Consider the following 20,030-nt stretch of genomic DNA (forward strand, 5'->3'; position numbering starts at 1 on the left):
GAGAAGGGTCCTCAGTTCACATGATCATCTGAGCCCTGGGATTGCAAAACTGGGATGGTGAACCAGATCCCAGAGCTGTCATTAAAAAGCCGCCTGTGACAGTTTCTGGTTCTTTTCTGCGTGTGGGTGCTGAGTGCTTTTTGGTCCGATTTCCCTTCCCCCATTTGGCCAGCTGGCCACACTCAGCATCTCCAGCGCCCGCGTGCCTGTCTCCACGCATCTCCTGTGAGCCCTTCTAGGTACTGAGCAGGATTCTGGCTGCCACCATGGCCGTCTGAGACCATCTCCTGAAATTCGCCCCGTGGCGGGTCATTTAAGTCTGGACCTATTGAACCTCAGGCTCTCGGAGCTCGGAAAACCTTGAAGTCTGCAGTCTGAGGTCACTCCCCCGCCCCACCCCCAAGGCAGAAGGTGGCCGCAGTCACACAGAGGCCGGCTGGCGGCAGACCCTGCCGCTCTGTGAGGTTTGGAACCAAGGGGCCTCGATCCTTCCGGGCCGGTGGTCCAGAACACAGGGCTGGGCCCCTCCCTCTCAGCCCTGATGGGCGCCCCTCACCCTCACAACCCCACTTGTGACCCTGGGAGCTGGCCCTGGGCAAGTTCACAGCTCCCGCCATCCCTGGGCAGCCCCCGCGGTGTCCCTGGGCAGCGAGCTTTGTCCCTCCTGTTCTGCCTCATTCCCTGTTGCTGGGTGGTCTGCAGTGAGGACGACACAGCACAGATGCAGGGAAGCCTTCATCACACGGCCTGGCCGGGCACGCACTGCACGCTCAGCGGGCTCGCCGCTGCCAGCCGGGCGCCTCTCCACGGGCTCTGCCTGGCTGCCAGGAGGTCGGTGGTCTCAGGACCCGACTGCCAGGAGGTCGGTGGTCTCAGGACCCTCCTGCCTGGGGGGAGAGGCCACGGCACGGGGAGGGGAGGGGTCTTGCCGGGGACCGGGGGGCTGGGAGTAAGTGGGGAGCCAGGGCTGAGTGGTGGGGTGGCCGGGGCGTGGTGATGCCTGGGTGCTCCAGGCGGTTGGCCCCGGGTCTCCGTGCCCACTGATGTGTCAGCTCTGGGTCAGGAGAAGCTGCACAGCGGCGGGTGGGCTGCCCCAGACGCCCCTGCTGGCACAGGACCGTGTGCTTGTAAACTTTAATTCCCATACAGTAGAGAAACGTACAGTACAAGCAACATGGGGGACCGACCGCACAGTGAAGCTCACGGGGCCGCCTGGAAACAGGCTCCCTGCGGAGAGGGGAGCACCTCGCCTGCTCCGGGGCGATGCCGTGAGTCCCGCTCCGCACAGAACAGCCCGGGGAGGTGCAGCCGGCTCAGTCCTCCCCTCCCCGCCCCCTGCAGGTCCCAGCGTCCTCTGCCCTCTGCCCTCCACCCCAGGGTCCGCTCCCGGAGGACGGGCGGCCTTCCAGGGAGTCAGACACGCTCTGCTCCCTGCCAGCTTCTCTTGCGCCTGGGAAGGCGGACCTCATCACCAAGCCCTGGGGCTTGGCTGGACAGCCAGGGGACATCCCGCGGTGCCAGCTCCGGGCCAGACCCATCACGCCTGACTCCTCAAGGGGAGCAGATTGGCCGGGCAGACAGCCCTGGTCATTCAACGTGGTGGGCACTGTGCTATTGGGTCTGGGAGGCCAGGGAGGCGCACCTGGGAGAGGAGGAGGCTGGGGGGCTGAGACCTGAACAGGTGAGAGTCAGTGAGGGGAGGGGAGGAGCAGCGGGCATTTCAGAGAGAGGTATCCTATTGACAGGTGCAAAGGCAGGCAGGCGGGAGAGAGGATGGGACTTCCTCCGGGGAAATAGAAGAGTTTTCTAGATCTGGGAACTTGGAAGGGCCCTCAGGAGCATTTGGTGGGAGGGGGGGACATTGGGCTGCCCCCAGGGGCACCGTGATGCTGTAGCCAATCCTCCCAGAAGGCTGAGATGCGGACCCCTGGCCAAGCCCAGCCTGTGGCTCTGGCCCTGGATGGCCGGGAGGAGGCCTCTGGCTCTGCTGAGGACCGACCTCGGTCCTTTGTCCTGACCCCATGGGAGGCAGCGGCTCTGGGCGGAACCCGTCTGCTGGCCCCTGTCCCGGCTGCAGGCTCCGGTCGGCGATGGAGGGAGGTGGCCCCACCCTCACAGGACCACCTCGGGCACAATGCTGAAGAGCAGGTCATCGTTCCCCCGCCGCACCTGCAGCAGCAGGGGGGACTCGGTCAGGACGGCCTCCTGCAGCTCGCTCGAGTCGGCCAGAGGGCGCCCGTTGACCTTGACGATGATGTCGCCATCTTGGATGCCCCCTCTGCCAACAGGAGAGACACATGGTCACAGCACTGCCCCGAGAGGCCCGGGCCTGGGTCTGGGCACAGTGGGCTTTAACAGCAGCACATTAAGAAAATTCATTTCAACAGGGAAGAACGGGGCCCTGACCGCAAGGCTCTCACACCAGACGGAAAGCACTGTCCTACAACGGACTAGCGCTTTGTCGGTCTACTTCTATACATCAGAAGGGCTGGGGTCACGTTCTGGCTGCAACCTCCCTAGCTGGGCTGCCTTGGGCCAGGTGCTCTGCCCCTTCGAGCCTCAGTTTCCACATCTACAGCCCTATGTGGGAACATGCTTTGCAAATTACGAGGTCCAGGGGGTTGATTCTAACGTAAGACTTTCCCATCAGAGACAGAGTGAGCTGGGCTGGCCCCCCCATTTCTGCACCTGACTCGCCGTGACCTTCCCCTCCACCCAGAGGGCGGGCAGGGTGGCACCATGGTTAGATGCATGGGTGATAGCGCCCAGATCCACACGTGTGGGCTGTGTGACGTCGGAGGAGTGACTTTGCCAAGCCTTGGTCTTCCCATCTGAGCAATGGGGCGAGAGCAGCAGCCTGCGTGTCCCAGGCTGCAGTGAGGATTAACTGAGATGATGCATGTGGAGCGCACAGCTCACATGCAGCCTTGGTCAGCGGCGGCCACCATCACCACCGAGCTCCCCTGTCTGGCTCTCGGGGTGCCCTGCGTGTGGCCGCTCTCGGTGACTGCTGTCTGCTGAATCAGCGGGGTGCAGCAACTCGGAATAAAGAGCTTGAGTTGGGGTGGTTATTCTTTGGCTTCATGGATCGGTATTTCAACAATTTTTACTGCAGGTCGGCTGCGGGCTGAGCATGTGTGCCGTGTTCACGGCGGAAGGACACAAGGGGTCCACGTCTTCCAGCCCAGCACACAAAACAGAAAGGAGGGGTCCTGTTGGGTTGAAGGGGCCACAGGGGCTGGGGGGCCCACCTGCCCGGCTCCACTCCGCACTCTGCCCTCACCCCTTACAGCAGCCCAAGACCTCAGTGTGGTCTATCTCCAGCTCCCGGAGTTACAGTTAAAAGCAGGATCTGATGCAGCCCATCCACTGCCCAGATGGAGCCCTGAGGCAGAGGAGGGGCAGGCGCTTGCTCAGAGCTGGTCTAGGGCACAGGATCAGCCGTGCAAGTGCGTCAGACCCCACCCACCGCACTGCCTGCCTCAGCTCACAGGGCTGCAACATTCGACCTTTCTCTAGTAGTTGATGGTTTCCAAGAAAACGAGGCTTTATCTCATTTGATCTTGACAATGTCTCACGGGACAGGAAGAGTGGGCTGAATCATGCCCATTTTGTAGATGAGAACACTGGCCCAGAAAGACCCAGGCTGGCCCACTGGGCTGGTGAGAGCCAGGCTGACGCAGAGTTCTCAGCTCGGGGTGACCTCTGCTACTCTGTCTCCCCAGACCCAAGGAAAGGACATTCTGGGCCAAGGAAGGGCACGGCCTTCACCTCTCCAGCCTGCCTCTGGCTTAGAGGACTGGCCAGAATCCCACCTGCCACTCCACATTGCGTCATGCTGCCAGGAAGCTAAAAGTCATGCAAATCAGTGCAGCCCAGCCCAGGCCCTGTACCCACCTGCCCAGTCTCCCTGCTTCCTCTGGTGGAGCCTACCTCTGAGAAGGTGAATTTGGGACAACCTCTTGCACGTAAATTCCACTGCTGACCGCCGGGAAGTCTGGGTTGCTGGCCTTTAGTTCGTCCACCAAACTGAAAAGGCAGTTCCACTGTTAAGGCACTTCTGAGCCTCTAAACTGACTCTTCCTTCTCTCCACCACCCAGGCCAGACCAGGCGTCTCCTTAGGGCTCCCACATTGCCCTGTCCTGCCACTGACCACTCTGGGTTGTCATTGATTCTTGTCTGTGTCCCCTACTCAACATGGGCTCCTCAAGAGAAACCTTGGTGAAGGTGGATGGTTAGAAGTGTAAAGAGGGGAGGGTGATGGACAGATAGATGGGAGGATGGGGGGAGGAAGGATGAGGGAGGAAGGAAGGAAAGGTAGAGGAGGATGAACAGACAATGGGTGAATGATACTGTGGAGAGACAGAAGACTGGATGGATGGTGCGATGGATGAATGGATGGATGATAGGGAGAGAGAAAGAACACCTTTAGAAGATAAATTGGCATATTGGTCTTGATTCCAAATTGCTTTCAGATTTATTCCCTAGGTGAACAGTTGCTGAAACAGGAGGAAGGTCATTTTAGGGACTGAGTGGGTGGGAGGGTCAGTCAGGTGAGCTTATCTCTTCCCAGAGCTCCCCAGTGCAGTGACCTCTTCCTTCTTCAAACCTTGGACTTGACGTTGCATTTTCTTCCCTTCAGCTTCCTTTCCTTCCTCCCTCTCCTTCCTCTTCCCCACCCCCTTCTCGATTTCACTCACTTAGTATTTCCAGGCACCCACTCTGCTGTAGACCGGGTTCTGGGAGGGGTGGGGAGCAGACAGATGAGCAGGACCCAGTCCCTGCTCCCAAGGAGCTCATCGTCAAGGTTGAGGATGGGCAATTCTGACACCATGGGACCAAAGCGATGCTGGCGAGGGAAGCACAGCTTTGCAAGTGAAGAGGAGGCACCTCCTCCCACTCGAGTAGCCTGGGGAGGTAGAATAGTGTCTCTCCCACCCCCAAAATTCATGTCCACCTAGGGCCTCAGAATGTGACCTTGTTTGGAAATAAGGTCTTTGCAGACGTGGTTGGTTAAGAATCTCTAGATGAGATCAGCCTGACTTAGGGTGGGCCCTTAATCCAATGGCTGGTGTTTTGGAGAAATAAGAGGGAGATTGGACACAGACACACAGGAAGCAGACGCCATGCGATGAGAAAGGCAGAGCTTGCAGTGATGCAACTACCATCCAAGAAACACCTGGAACCACCAGAAGCTGGGAGGTACAAGGAAGGATCCTCCCCTGGAGCGTCCGGGGGGAGTGCAGCCCTGCTGACACCTTGATTTTGGGCTGTGGGCTTCCAGAACTGTGAGAGAATGAATTTCTATTGTTTTAAGCCACCGAGTTTGTGGTAATTTGTTATGGGAGCCACAGGAAACTAATCTGGGAGGCTTCCTGGAGGAGGGGCACCTGAATGGAGTCCTACAGAAGCCAAAGAAACCTATCAGGCAAAGGGGGAAAGGCATTCCAGGCAGAGGGACCGGCCTGAGCAAAGGCTCAGAAGCCTGAGTGTGTCTGGTCTGCTGGAGCACCTGCAGGTGGCCAGGCATGTCGGGGCCAGGGTCTGGGAGGAAGCTCGAGGTGAGGGATGAGAACGGAGGGGTGGCAGGGGGCAGCGTCCTTCAGCACTCACCTTGGTGTGATGGTCCGCATCCGTATGCCAATGAAGCGCTTCTTCCAGTCTAGAAACCAAGCATGTCGGGACTTGGTTAGAGCCACCGTGAAAGCCTCTGTCCCTGCCGAGGAGCCAGACAGGGGCAGAATTCCCCCACCCCCTACACCAGTAGTAGAAGGCAGCAGGAGCCACCTTGCTTGGACCAGCCCAGCCCCCTTGTGATCAGGCACCTAGAGTTACCTCTCTCCACTTGGCTGCTCTTGAGGAGCTGGGAGACGTCCTGGCTCTAATCTTGTGGCTTCGTGCCCACCCTCACTCTCTTGGGCACCATCCAACCACCTCAGCTCTGACATCTGCTCTCCTGCTAAGCCCCACATCCAAACCCCAGTGGACAGTGGGGCTCTTCTCTCCAGCCTCCATCCCACAGGTTCCCCAAACTCACCTTACTCTGGTCTGAACTCGTCACTTTCCCCTGCCTTCTCCATAAATAATATATTAATTGATAATACCCAGTGAGCTCTAACCATGTGGCAGGCCCTCTGGTTGGAGCACTATACACATAATAGGCTAAGATGGTACCTCTATGCCCCCAGCTGCTCCAGCCTGTGACTTAGACCCAGAAATAGCATTTACATATTTTAAACCATAAACAAGTTTCAGTACGTTTAAAAAACGTCATATCATAAAAATATGCTCTCTGGCCACAATGGAATTAAACTAGAAATCACTAATAGAAAGGTATCTACAAGATTCCCAATAACTTAGAAACCAAATATATATTTCTAAATAACCCATCTTTAAAGATAAATCAAAAGGAAAATTAGAAAGTATTTTAAACTGAATAAAAATGAAAATATAATGTACCAAACTTTGTGGGATGTAGGTAAAGCGGTACTTCGAGGCAAATTAATAGTACTAAAGTACCACTATTAGAAAAAGAGAAAGATATCAAATCAATAACGTCAGTTCTCTCCTTAAAAACTAGAAAAAGAAGATCAAATGAAATCTAATACAGGCAGAAGAAAAGAAATAATAAAGAGTAGAAATCAAAGAAATAGAAAACAGAAATAGTGGAGAAAATAAATGAAAACCAAAAGTTGATTCCTTGAGATCAATAAAATTGATAGGAAACTGATTAGGAAAACAAGAGAAAAGACACAATCATCAATATCAGGAGTGGGAGAGGTGACATCAGTACAGATTCTACACGTATTAAGAAGATAATAAGAGACTAATATGAACAACTCGATGTCAATAAATTTGACAACTTAGGTAAACTGGACAAATTTCTTGAAATTTCCAAACTACCAAAGTTCACTCAAGAAGAAATAGATAACCTCAATAGCCCTATATCTATTAAAGAAATTGAGACTGTAGTTAAAAATCTTTCCACAAAGAAACTTCAGACCCAGACGGTCTCACAGGAGAATTCTAACTAATGTTTAAGGAAGATATCATATCAATTCTACACAAGTGGCTCTAGAAAATGGAAAATGGTACTTCTGTGACATTGTGACTTATAATAAGAAATATATATTTTGGTCTTTGCCCAGAGTTCCTAACACATAGCTCCTAAAACTTCTGTAAGTTCCTAAAGTGATTAGAGCTACAGGGGGCATCTTTTGCTCTCAGTTCCTGAAATAGTTCCAGAACAATAAAGGTGAAATGGGTTTCTGTTATTCATAACAAGTCCCCTTCAATCACACTTGACTTTATGTTAATGAGGTGACTTTTGGAAAGCTCCTAAGGATGGGGGCTGGTTGCCAGAGGAAACAACCATGTAATGAGAGGATTGGAAATTTCAGCCCCAGCCTTCCCTACCCTGACTCTGGGGAGGGGAGAGGGGCTAGAGGTTGGATCAATTGCCAATGGCCAATGATTTATTCAATCATGCCTATGTCATGGAGCCTCCATAAAACCCTAAAAAAGATGGGTTCAAAGAGCTTCTGGGTTGGTGACTATGTGGAGATGCAAGGAGAATAGTGCACCCAGAGAGCATGGACTCCGCACCCCTCCCCCATACCTTGCCCTATTCATCTCTTTCATCAGGCTGTTCCTCAGACGTATCCTTTCATAATAAATTGGTAATCTAGTGAGTAAACAGTTTTCCTGCTCTAGCAAATGATCCAACCCGAGAAGGGGGTCATGGGCGATTCTGATTTATAGTCACAGGTGTGCAATTGGCATCTGAAAGCAGGGTAGGGGGGCAGTCTTGTAGGACTGAGCCCTTAACTTGTGGGGTCTGATGCTATCTCCAGGTAGACGGTGTCAGAATTGAGTTAAGTTGTAAGGCACCCAGCTTGGCGTGGGGAAACCCCTCACACTGCTGACCAGATGTGTCAGAAGTGAAGTAGTATCACAGTAGAAAATTGAGAGCAGAAGAGACTGACAAAGGGAGTTTTTCTCCTAAACAACTTCTCAACTCATTATCCCAATACCAAAACCAGAAAAGAAAACTAGACCAATATCCCTCATGACGATATATGAGAAAAAAATCTTTAAATGTTTTCAGAAAATCAAATCCAACAATATATAAAAAGGATACTACATCATGACTAAGTGAGGTTTATTCCAGGAATGCAAGGACGGTTTAATATTTAAAAACCAACCAATGAAAGTTACCATATTAACAGACTAAAAAGGAAAACCGTCATCTCAAAAGATGCAGAAAAAGCATCTGACAAAATCTCACATCTATTCCTAGTAACAACTACAAATAAAAGGGATCTTTTTCAACCTGATAACGAACATCTATGAAAAGCCTTTAGTTAACATCATACTTAATGGTGAAAAACTGAAGATTTCTCCCTAACACCATTAATGAGGCAAGGATGTCCACTCTCACTACTTTTATTCAATATTTTTATAGAAGGGTCTAGCCAGGCAATAAAAAAAAGCATTCAGATTGGAAAGGAAGAAGTAAAACTGTCTTTATTCACAGACTGCATAATCACCTATTTAGAAAACCTGATGGAATCTACCAAAAAGAACTAATCAGTGAGTTGTCAAAGTTGCAGGATCTCTTATGATCAACATACAAAAATCAATTTTATTTGCATATTCTAGTGACAAACAATCAGACATTGAAATATAGAAGAATAATTTTGAATAGCATCAAAATTACAAAATACTTAGGAATAAATCTGATGAAAGATGTGTAAAACCTGTGCTCTGAAAACTAGAAAACTCTGCTGAGAGAAATCAAAGAAGACCTAAATAGTGAGGCGGTATCTCTGTTCAGGGGCCAGAAGATTTAATATAGGTAAAATGACAATTTTCCCCCAATCAAATCTATAGATTCAGCACATCCCAATCAAAATACCAGCAGGGTTTTTTTTGGGGGGTAGAAATTGACTAGCTGATTCTAAAATTTGTATGGAAATGCAGAGGATTTAGAAGAAACAAAGCAACTTTGAAAAGGAAGACCTGTTGGAGGACTGACTTCAAGACTCATCGTAAAGCTACAGTCAAGAGGACAGTAATGTTGGCATAAAGAGGGACAAAAAGACAAGTGGAACGGAATATACTCATTTTGTTTTTGACAAAGGCACCAAGGTGATTCAGTAAAGAAGGGCAGTCTTTTCAACAAATGTTGCTGGAACAACTGAATATCCAAAGCAAGAAAAGAAAAAATAACTTGATCCATATCTGGCACTATTTTTAAAAATTCATTCAAAGCACATAATAGTCCTAAGTCTAAAACCTCACAAAGTAAAACTTTTGGAAGAAAATGTAAGAGAAAATCTTCCTGGACCTTTGGTTAGCAAAGATCTCTTTGATATAACACTACACTGATAATCCATTTACAAAAATTGGTAAATTAGACTTCATCAAAATTTACAAAACTTCTGCTCTTAAGAGAATGAAAAGACAAGCCACCAGGAGAAAATACTTGCAATTCATTTATCTGACAAAGGTATCCTATCCAGAATGTATAAAGAATTCTCAAAACTTAACAACACGGACAACTCCAATTTTAAAAATGGGCAAATTATGTAAACAGACATTTCACCAAGGAAGACTGATGGATGTTCCAGATGGTGGAACCCTGTGGGAGATGAGGTCAGAGCACGTGGGAGCCCTGACCCCATCGATCTGGTGGGCTTTGGGTTCGGGATTTTACTCCCAGTGAGGTGGAGCCTGGGGAGGGTTTGCACAGAGACACGCCACAGTCTGCCTTAAATTTTGAAAGAAACTCCTCTGGCAGGGGGAAGAGTCTGGGGTCGGGGGGAGGGGCAAGGGCAGGGACAGAGGAGCAGAGAGGAGATGAGTGCCCCTGGTGGCTGGCTTGGGGGGTGGAGCTGGAGATGGCAAGAGGGCAGTAGGGGATGGACAGATCCCCAAGGCAGGGCCAACGGGGCTGGCTGATGGATTGGATGCAGGTGGGAAAATCTGGAAGGATGGAGCTGCCATAACTGAGAAGGGGAATGGTGATGGGGACACACAGATTGTGGGGGTGGGGGGGTGACAAGCAGTTGTACATCTGAGTCTAGGGTTTGGGGAGAGGGTCAGGCTGGAGATGTAAATTTGGGGGAGTCACTCTCTAGCTGGCACTTAAATCCACAAGACTGGATGAGGTCCTCAGAGGAAAGGGGTAGGGCCCGGGGACTGAGGCCTCAGCCCTCCATCCTGCTCCTGACATGAGTACTGGCCACTGGTCAGCTTCGCTCACAGCCCCAAGGTCATGCTTACCAAAGAGGAAGAAAGCCGCGGCTTCGAGAAGCGTAGCCCAGGGTCACCTGAGGCCAGCGGCTGTCCTGTTAGATCTCCTGGGGCAGGAGATTCCTGACCCTCCACCGACCCGGAAGCAGCGGGCCCCTCCCGCTGGCGGGCTCTCCAGAAACAGAATCAGAACTGCAACCCTTCGTCTTCCCGTCCTTATTGGAAAATCACTTAAGTGATGTGTGTCCGATGCTGGAAACAAGGCTTGGAGGGAGGCTGGGTGCCCTGTTTCTTTCTAAACATGTCACAGAACCATGCTGATCCAAAGTGAGGCAAGTACATCAAAGACGGTAACAAAACAACAGTGCAGGAGGGGAGGGGAAGTGATTGCCTGAAGGGGGCGGATGCTCTCCGGGGAAGGAGGAATGCACCGAAGGGTACATTTTCACATGGTCAACTGCACGCCACGTGAACTGACTCTCACTTCAACAAACAAGCAGACATGAGACTGATGCACACACCTGGGCTTCTCGGCATCAAGACTAATCTCTGATTTGCCCCAGGGTCCCCATCCCAGGAAATGCCCCTCACTCCCCCTTGCTCAGGCCTTCGCCATGTCGGTTTATAGTCGACACCCCACGGTCCAGCAGGTCCTATTGGCTCCAAGTGCAAAACAGATCCCGAACCCAACCAGCCCTCTCCCCACAGCTGCCACCCCCGAGCCTGGCCACCAGAAAGGCTGCTGTGGGCCCCTAACTGGTCTCCGGCATCGACTCTTGTCTCCCCGAAATGGACTCTGTAGATTAATGTTGTATCCTGCAACTTAACTGAGTTTTCTGACGGGTTTTATTTGTTTTTGGGTGTCGCCTTCAGCATTTTCTATATAGAGTACCATGTCATCTACAGAGTGACAGTTTTCCTTTTTCCTCTTATTTCTTTCTTTTTTTTTTTTTTCATTTAATTATTATGGCTAGGACTTCCTAGACCATGTTGAATGACAGTGGCGAGTGTGGTCAGGGTTAGACTTATGTGTAAGCATAACTGGCCCTCTTCCCTTTCCTCCCTCTCCAACTCTCTGAGGCTTCCAGGAAGGACAGGACTAGTCCAGGGTCACACATGACTCAGGGAGTTGAGCTGAACCATTGTTTTTCTGCCCCTCAGTCCTGGGCATAAGTTTGTGGACTATCTGCGTACCTTCTGGGCGGACACCTAGGATGGCCCAGCCCACTAACTCAATCACCCACTGTGGGTACACGTTAGTCCTAAGGCTGGCTGAACCCCCAGACACTCCTGGGGCCACTCTTACCTTGAAAGTCCCCCAGAGGCCTCTGCCCCCCAACCCCTAGATGGAAACAAGAAGTGCACCTTAACTAACATCCCCTCACTATAAGAAAAAGACGGTTAGTCTTAAAGAAATTTAGATTAACTGGGTTTGGATGATTTGGTATTTTTATTTCAAAAAAAAACCCTAAAAGTGAACATCAGTCAATTTCAGAAGGCTTTCAAATTATAAATTCAGTCATTCAGCTAAAATTTGTTGGGCTCTTTCATTAGTCCACATGTCCTCAGGGAGGTGACAGCTCTGGGGACAGGGGACGAGTGTTCCCTGGGGCCTGGGGTGAGGTCAGTGCTGAAGGGGACAGTCCCCGTACAACAAAGGATGGGGACAGTCCCTGCACAACAACAGAGGAAGAGAGAAAAACGAAGAGGATGTTATCACCCCATTTCCAGCAAAACAGTCACCCCACAGCTCAATCTGTGCCAAGTACAGCCCCACTGATTTCCAGGAAGGTGGCCAAAGTCAAAGGCACCCCTGGAGCAGAGGAAAATTAAACTGGAAAACTTGGTTCTTAGAGAAAAAAACCAAGTGTGGTACGAAGGTGCAGCCCTGGATCAAGTTCTGAGCTTCCTAGCAGCCAAGGAGAAAAGGGCTCAAGAGGTGAGATGATCCCCTGGCCAACAGAAGCCTTCAGCTTCTTTAGGGAAGACCGGCTGTGCCCCTGGCTTCAGGCTGTCTTCACATAAGGGACACGGATGAACCAAACGGGGTCCTCAACTGCGGTTCTTCATGGGACCAGTCCTCTTAGCCCTGGTCTGGGCTGTACTGGAGTCTGTATACTTGGCTGGTGGGGGCGTGGAGGATGGGGCAAGCATGAAGAAGTGCCCCTGCCCTCAGTGGACTGCTGGCGAAGGGGCTGGGAGGAGACAGGGGGCAACGTGAAGGTGTGAGCAGTAGGGCAGAGTCAGGTCTGCGCGCTGGCCACGAGGGGTCATGGGAGACAAACTGCGCGGAAGGAGAAGTTGCTCAGGTGAAGAGAATGGTGGGAAGGTGGAGGCCGCCAGGAAAGGTCCTGAGATCAGAAACGCGGCCCTCCTCTGGAGAGTGGCCGTGACCACCGACTTTGGGAAAGCGGCTGGCCTGTCCTTACTAGGGACAGGGGACAGTCACCTGGCCTTGTCAACGCCTCTCCCAGATGGATGCTCGTGGCCACCTGGGAGCGGGCAGGGTGGGCTGGACATGCCTGTGTGGATGGGGGTAGGAGATGGAGGATGAGAAGAGGGTGATGTCCAAGGATCAGGACCTCGGGCTCTGCTTCCCCGGAGTAGAGGCTACGCTGCCCGGCAGTCTGTATGGCCAGAGGGCTGAAAGAGGGAGGACTCACGGATGGGCAGGTGGATGGGTGGAAGGAAGGAAGGGTGAATAGGTGGATGGATGAACAGAAGGAAGGAGGGATGGAAGGAAAGAAAGAAGGAAAAGGAACGAAGAAAGGAAGGATAGATGGATGAAGGCATGAGTGGATGGATGGATGAACGGATGTATGAGTGGGTGCATGGATGGGTGGGTGGGGAGAAGAATGGATGGGTGGATGGGGGGGTGGGTGGTTGGAGGGATGTGGTGGTGGGTGAATGGATGGGTGTGCTGGTGGGTGAAGGGATGGGTGGGTGGATGGGCGGATGGGTAGGTGGGTGAATGGATGGGTGGGTAGGTGGGTGAATGGATGGGTGTGTTGGTGGGTGAAGGGATGGGTGTGTTGGTGGGTGAAGGGATGGGTGGGTGGTTGGGCAGATGGGTGGGTGGGTTGGTGAGTGGGTGGGTGGTTGGATGGATGTGTTGGTGGGTGAATGGATGGGTGTGCTGGTGGGTGAAGGGATGGGTGGGTGGATGGGCAGATGGGTGGGTGGGTTGGTGAGTGGGTGGATGGAAGGAAGGAAGCACTGGGTTCTGACAGCTACGGAGCAGCCCAGACAAGTGAAGCCCAAGAGCCAAACCCCTGGAGGTGGGAGGTGAGGTTGATGATCCCCAGCCAGAGGGACCAGTCTGGAGGGGTAGGGGTGAACGTGGCCATGAAGTGGAAGACCGGAAAGAGGCTGAGGTATCCCGGGGCGGGGGTGTCTCAGGAAGTCAGGACTGGGTCAGGAGTGAGCGTGGGCACACAGCACCGCAGGATCTCCTGGCCCGGCTGGAGGCTGTAGGCTCAGCCCTGGGACAGCCTCCCTGCCTCCACGTGGGAGCTCCGTACCTTTGCCGTGCTTGTCCTGGAACTCCGTGAGGAAGCGCGTGATGCGGTCTGAGGGGATGGCAAAGGAGATGCCGGCTGCAACCTTGAGCGTGTTGATGCCAATGACCTCGCCGTCCTGGGCAGGTGATCAGAGCGGGTGGTCACTCGGGGAGCCCAAGCGACCTCTGCCCTCAGCAGCAGAGCAGAGGGGACCCTGGCCATCAGCGCCCTCCCTGAGAAGCTCCGAAAAGGTGCTCTGGGGTTCACACCTGGGTCAGGGACCCCCACCTCTCCCACCATTTGCCTCCAAAGCTGACCCCGCCCCCATCGCTGGAGAGTGTCGGCCGGGGAAGCTTGCAGTCTGCCCCTGAGAAGCAGAGCCCACTGACCGAGGACACCCCCAGGCAGCATTCTGAGGGGCTGGAGCCAAGAGGGACGTGATGAGGACTGTGGGACCCCCCATCCCCTCCTTCTAGAAGCAGGGTGGGGCAAGTGGGCCCAGGGCTGCCCCCAGCATCCCCCCTCCTTTCTGTCCCTTTGGAGCTGGGCTCCCACCCTGCCCTGCCCTGCCCGCCGCGAGGCTGCTGCAGCTTTGTCGGATATGCAGCCTGAGGCCTCTCTCCTGGACCTAGCCCCTCCCTCAGCCCGGCAGGCACCCCTGCCCTGGCTCTCCCGTTCACCTCGGGGGTGACACCTGCACACGACACCCAGGCCAGGGCCTGGTCTGGTCACCAGGGGTCCCCTCTGGGGTCTGCCTCAGAGCTTTGGACAAAGGCATACTTCGCCTGCCTGGTCCCCCAAGTGCCCATCCCCACCTGTTCCCCAGGAGCCATGAGGTGGGAGGACCAGGCGAGGAGAGGATCCAGGGATGCAGAGTCTCTCATCGGCCCTGTATGCCCATCCCCCTCCGCCTGGACCACAGGGCGTGGCCTCCTGACCTCTGGCCTAAGGTCCTCCCACACGAGCTTTCTTGAACACCAGCGCTATGGCCTCAGCACTGCTGGAAGAGCCTAGGGCTTGTCAGGGCACGGGGAGACGCACCCTCTGTGTCAGGACGTGGCGCGCCAGCCTCCTTGCACTGTTTCCCACCTGTTGCTCCAGCAGCGACACCTGCCTGTACGCCTCCACCTCGTGCCCGTGCTCTGCCCTCTCCCTGGAATATCTTTCTCCTGCACGTCCGCATCCACCCAAACCCTCCATCTCCACAGCCCAGATGAAATGCTCCCGCCTCCAGGAAGCCCTCCCTGATATCACGTCAGCTGCCAGGTCCCCTGGCCCGGTGTCCCTCTGGAGCCCTCCCTGCTCCTCACACTGTGCTTGGGTGTGTCCCTGCCTGACCCCCTCCTTGGATGGGACCCCCTCCCGAGCACTGCCTGAATGGCAAGGCTAAGGCGTTCCCCTGAGATCCGGCACTGGGGGAACAGGCATCTGTGTCTTAGAGAGGGCTGGACCTCAGCTGGCCTGGTCTATCCTCACACGGCCCAGACGCAGGGACCAAACCCAGGGAGCCTGGGTGCCGAGGTGCGTGGCACGCCCATCTCGTCTCCTGTCAACACGACAACAGGGGCACCCAGAGGGGGTGACTCGTCCCCAACCTGTGTCCCCTGTCCCAGGTCCACCACAGGCACACAGCCCCGGCCTGGGCTGCTGTTCTCGGGGCGTCCCTCACTCCTCTGACAGCACCAGCTCCCCTGGGGGCACGGGGCAGCACGTGCTCGGGGTCATATCCTCCTCCCGGGCCTCCAGGCTGTTGGCTGTGTTCTGGGTCCCACGCCTGCCTCGAGGCTGTGCCCCACCCGCCATGTGAGCAGAGCCCCCGAAAACTCGAGGCCCCTGCTCTAGGGGACACTTACCAGGTTCACCAGCGGTCCCCCGGAGTTCCCGTACTGCAGGGCGAAGAAATTTGACATTAGCTGTGCCCTGGGCCCCCTGACCCCGAGGGTTCCTGAAGCTTTTTCTTCCAACTACCATTCCAACCAGCACAGAAACATGTAATTGAATGGCATCCCCGGACAACGTCGAAAGGCCTCATCACTGGCCCCCATTTCATAGATAAGAAAGCTGAGGCCCACAGAGGCCAAGTGCACGGCCGTCTGATCATCAGGGTCTGACCTGCCCAGTGCTGTCTGCACAGACCTCATGGGCTCCCTCCAGCCTCACATCCACAGGAGGGGCAGCACCAGGCAGATGCAGGATGGGGCACCATTTCTCATCCCACCAGCCTCGAGGAGTCTCTCAAAGACTAACGCTTCCAGAAGAGGGTCTGAACCACGGCAAAGCCAGAGAGGCAGGCGCCGGCCGTCAAAGTGCTTTGTGAATGCAAAAGGTGCCATCCAACATAATAGTAATAATAACAATAATAGTAATAATCAATGTTGACCGGGGTGTGTATTTGGGCAAAGGTATTTCAGGGGCCTCGGCTATGCCTCTACATCCCTGAAGGGCTGTCCCGGGTCAGGGCAGCAGCCTCTAACTCCCAGGGCCAGCCTGGCACCCATGGGTAGAAGTCACAGGGAGTCAGAGCTCCGCTTCTTCTAAAGAAAGAACTTTCTAGCCAGTGGCTGCGCCCAGTGCTGGAGAGGGCTCTGGGGACAGAGCCCCGTGGCTATGGCGGGCGCTCACGTTGATGATGGCGTCTGTCTGGATGTAGTCCATGTCCGAGTCCCGGAGGCCCAGCTCCCGGCCGTCCCGCTGGGCCGTGCTGACGATGCCCGTGGTCACGGTGTTCTGCAGGGCGAAGGGGCTACCAATGGCCACCACAAACTCGCCGGGCCGCAGGTCTGCCGAGTGGCCCAGCAACAGCGCCGGGAGCTTTTTCTGGGGGAAGGTGGGGAGGACACGGGGAGGGAGGCTCAGCTGTCGGCCTTTGGTGGGACCAGAGCCAGATCACGTCCAGGCCCCCGGCAGGGCGGTCCCTGGAGCAGCTGGACGGAGCCGTCAGGGCTGCAGACCAAGGCAAGTCTGGCTGCCCCGTGGTGGCCACGAGACCCGGGGCTGGCGTTCACAGAGCAGAGGCTCAGCCCCCCAGCGACCACAGGTCTCCCTAGGGCAGGCCTCAGGGGCCCGTCATAGGGAGAATGCACAGAGGGTCCAGCCGGGCGCAGCCTCCGAGGTCACTGAGCCCAGTGGTTCAAAGATCCCAGATCCCTCTGAAAATCCGACAAAAGCCACGGACAGCAGCACCCGGAAAATGCACACACTGATGTGTGGAATGGGGTCTGCGGGAGCCCTGGAGCCCAGTGGGGACCCGCGATACTGGTTTTGGAATCCGATGCAGCCCAACCTGATCTCCCAACATAGACACACAGGGAAGCTGAGGCCAGAGAGATAAAGCGACTTAACCACGCTCTGCATCCCCATCCTGCCCCTGCACACCGCGGACATCCGCACTCTCCCCTCCTGTTTTCTCCTGGAGCCAGCGGAGCCTGTCTGCCTGTCTGTCTGTCTGTCTGACTCTGCATCTGGACTGGGAGCTCTGAGAGGGGCCGTGCCTTATTTGTCTCCATGTTCTGGAAGCTGCAGGGAGCAAGCTCAGAGGAGGAGATGCCCGTGAACTTGGAGGGTTTCCTGGTTTTGATGGTGCACCCCTCATGTCGGATGTCACCCCGGGGGGAGGGGCGGCATGTGGGACCCCTCAGCACCACTTCTGCAGCTTCCTGTGGGTCTGTTCTTATTTCCAGATAAAAAGTCTTCTTCACAAGGTGCTGGAGTTTCCCCACCAATGGTGCGTCAGTGACAAAGGCAACTACAGGAAGCAAACTTCCAGGTGAACTAAATAACATGAAATCCATGTGCTCATTGTGGAGGGGAGTAAAGCTTCTAGACTACACAATGGAAAAAGGAAGAAAAGCCCCGGAGACGGCGGCGCTCAGATCACAGGGGCCTCGGCTAACTCTGGAAGTCGGGGGGCAGGATCCCGCACTGTGGACCCTCGGGACAGTGGGTTCCATCTGGCCTCTGCTCTCTGCTCCCATGTCAGGAGTTTCCCCTTTTTACGCAGTGCCACCACGTCAAATAAGAATTTTTCCCTGTTTTTCATAGCAGCTCTCGATAAAGGTAGAAAGGTAAACGCCTGTAAACGGAGTGAGGGGGGACCTCCGGGCGGGTTAAGGAGACACCAAGCGGCTGCGCCCACGTGGGAGACGTGGGGTCTCGACACGCCACTTTCCGTGCTGCTGGACGGCGGAGCCTCAGTAAGTGGCACAAAGGGTCCCAGGTGGAGGAACCGGGCGCTGCAATCGGGGTGAGGACCCAGAAGAACAACGCGGGTCGGCAGCTTTCCCCAAAGCTTGGTTTGATGCCGCGTGCAGGGCTCGGAGGCTAAGAGGCAGACCTGCTGTCAGGAGAACCGCTGCAGGCGTTGGGCATCTCTGGGCACCAGAGCACCTGGGTCTTACTGACTCTACTGGCATCTTTGGCCCCAGGTGGCCGCTGGGGTGCGCCCCTGCCCCCCCTGGGATTCCAGTGCCTGGAAGGGGAGAGACCCAGAGACAGCCAGACCTGGGGTCTAATCCAGCTCTGCCTCTCCCCACAGGGGTCCTTGGGCAGGGGTCGCAAACTGTGGCCCTTGGGCAAATCCAGCCCAATCCAGCAGCCTCTTCTGTAAATAATCTTTTCTTGGACCACAGCCCAGCCATCTGGCCTGTGGCTACTTTCCCAGTCCAGTGCAGAGAAGTTGCTACAGAGACCACAGGGCCCGCGAAGTCTAAATCATTTACTACCTGGCGCTTCACAGAAAAAGTGTGCCAGCCTCTGTCCTTGAGTACATCCCTCCTCCCCAGCCCCAGTTTTCTCGTCTTTAAAATGGAGGTGGTGTTCCCAGACTCAATAACTACTGGGAAAGGGCTCAAAAGTGGGCAAGGGTCTCCGTTAGGATAGTGGCGTGGAGCCACTAAGCCTCCTCTCCCGTGATCGGGCAAGAGGACACCTCCTTGCAAAAGACCGATCATCTCAAGTGCTGGCAACTTTAAGAGCAGAAGCCAGGTTCAGACTCAGCCAAGCTGGACTCGCCAGCCCAGATGGGCCCGCCCCTCAGGGACCTCATGGCATAGGCAGGGCACAGGTCACCGCAGGTGAGCCCGCAGTGGCCCCCAGAGTCGTGACCACAACGCTGGATGACAAGAAACACGCTGGAGGGAGTCCAGGACTTAGCCGAGTGGGCCCAACCTGCCCTTGGTTAGACTGACCTCGGGCAATCACCTGACTCCCCAGGCCTCAGTTTCCCCTCCGAAATAGCCGGACCCTGGCGCCCCTCCCGCCAAGGGCTATGGTGGGGATTGGGGGGTGTGCTCAGGCTGGCCTCCCAGAAATGGCCAGTGGTAGTCACGGAGGAGCTCTGTGGCCCCGGGGTAGGTCTGCCTGCTCAGCTGGGGTGCCGATGTGGAAGTGGGGGGATGGAGGGGGTGAAGTATCCCAAGTGCTCCCCACTGGCCTCTGTCACCCCCACGGGGACAGCGGCATCCCCAGGAATGGGCCCGGGAGGGACAACGGAAGTGTCCTGGGCCTCGGAGACCCTCCGTGTGGGAGTGGCTATGGGCAGCACAGAGCCTGCTCTGCCCTGCACGGGCGGCTCAGGGGAGGCACAGGGCGATGTCCGGACGCCCGGGTTCTAGTCTGACTAGACCCAAGACTGGGGACACATCGCCGGTCCCCGGGGGTCTCAGTGCCTCCGAGTGTCCGACGGGAGGGCTGGGCCAGCGCGTCTCAGAGCCCCGGGGTCCAGGAGGGGCTCCCCCCCTCCCCCGCCGCCCACGCACCTTGGGGTGGATCTTGATGGTGGCGATGTCCGACTTCTTGTCGATGTCCTTGATGGTGGCCTCGTAGGTGTCACCGTTCTGTAGCTGCACCTTGAGCTGCCGCCGGCCCGAGACGGCGTCGGCGCTGGACACCACGTGGGCGTTGGTGACGATCAAGCCAGCCTCCGACGTGATGAAGCCCGAGCCGCTGGACAGGGGCACGTTGCGGCCGAACAGAGGGTGTCTGCGGGGGGGCAAGCAGGCGGGCGTTCAGGACTGGGCTGGGGGTCGGCCACAGCAGGGGGCCGGGGGGGGGAAAGGAGCAGAGCCAGTGCCTGGGCTGGGCGTCCACCAGGCCCAGGATCGAATCCCAGCTCTGCCACCGCCTGGCTGTGGCCTTGGCCAGGTCGTTAAGTCTAGACCCACTTCACAGCCGCAAAGAGGGGCCCGTGATATGTGACTTGCCATCTGCGAGGATGAGTCAGGAGGCCCGTGAATGTCAGACCCATGACGATACAGCAGGCACTTCCTGCCCTG

General features: G+C 55.2%; 1 protein-coding gene across 3 annotated transcripts in view; it reads right to left on the minus strand.

The window, feature by feature from the left end:
* Nucleotides 1–1,127: 1,127 nt before the first annotated feature.
* Nucleotides 1,128–20,030, minus strand: part of HTRA3 (HtrA serine peptidase 3) — a 32,897-nt gene continuing 13,994 nt past the window's right edge. The window contains exons 3-9 of one of the 3 annotated variants that reach the window (XM_061191068.1): nucleotides 19,515–19,737; nucleotides 16,381–16,575; nucleotides 15,612–15,644; nucleotides 13,780–13,894; nucleotides 5,615–5,663; nucleotides 3,934–4,029; nucleotides 1,128–2,278 (exon numbers count right to left, since the gene is read on the minus strand). In XM_061191068.1, the coding sequence (XP_061047051.1) occupies nucleotides 2,113–2,278; nucleotides 3,934–4,029; nucleotides 5,615–5,663; nucleotides 13,780–13,894; nucleotides 15,612–15,644; nucleotides 16,381–16,575; nucleotides 19,515–19,737 (877 nt within the window). In that variant the 3' untranslated portion in view covers nucleotides 1,128–2,112. Of the gene's footprint in view, nucleotides 2,279–3,933; nucleotides 4,030–5,614; nucleotides 5,664–11,698; nucleotides 12,454–12,518; nucleotides 12,543–13,779; nucleotides 13,895–15,611; nucleotides 15,645–16,380; nucleotides 16,576–19,514; nucleotides 19,738–20,030 lie in introns of those variants that run through there. The other 2 variants (XM_061191069.1, XM_061191070.1) reach the window with 2 other exon arrangements.

This window comes from Eubalaena glacialis, chromosome 5, assembly GCF_028564815.1.
Source record: "Eubalaena glacialis isolate mEubGla1 chromosome 5, mEubGla1.1.hap2.+ XY, whole genome shotgun sequence".
Classification (NCBI taxonomy): Eukaryota; Metazoa; Chordata; class Mammalia; order Artiodactyla; family Balaenidae; genus Eubalaena; species Eubalaena glacialis.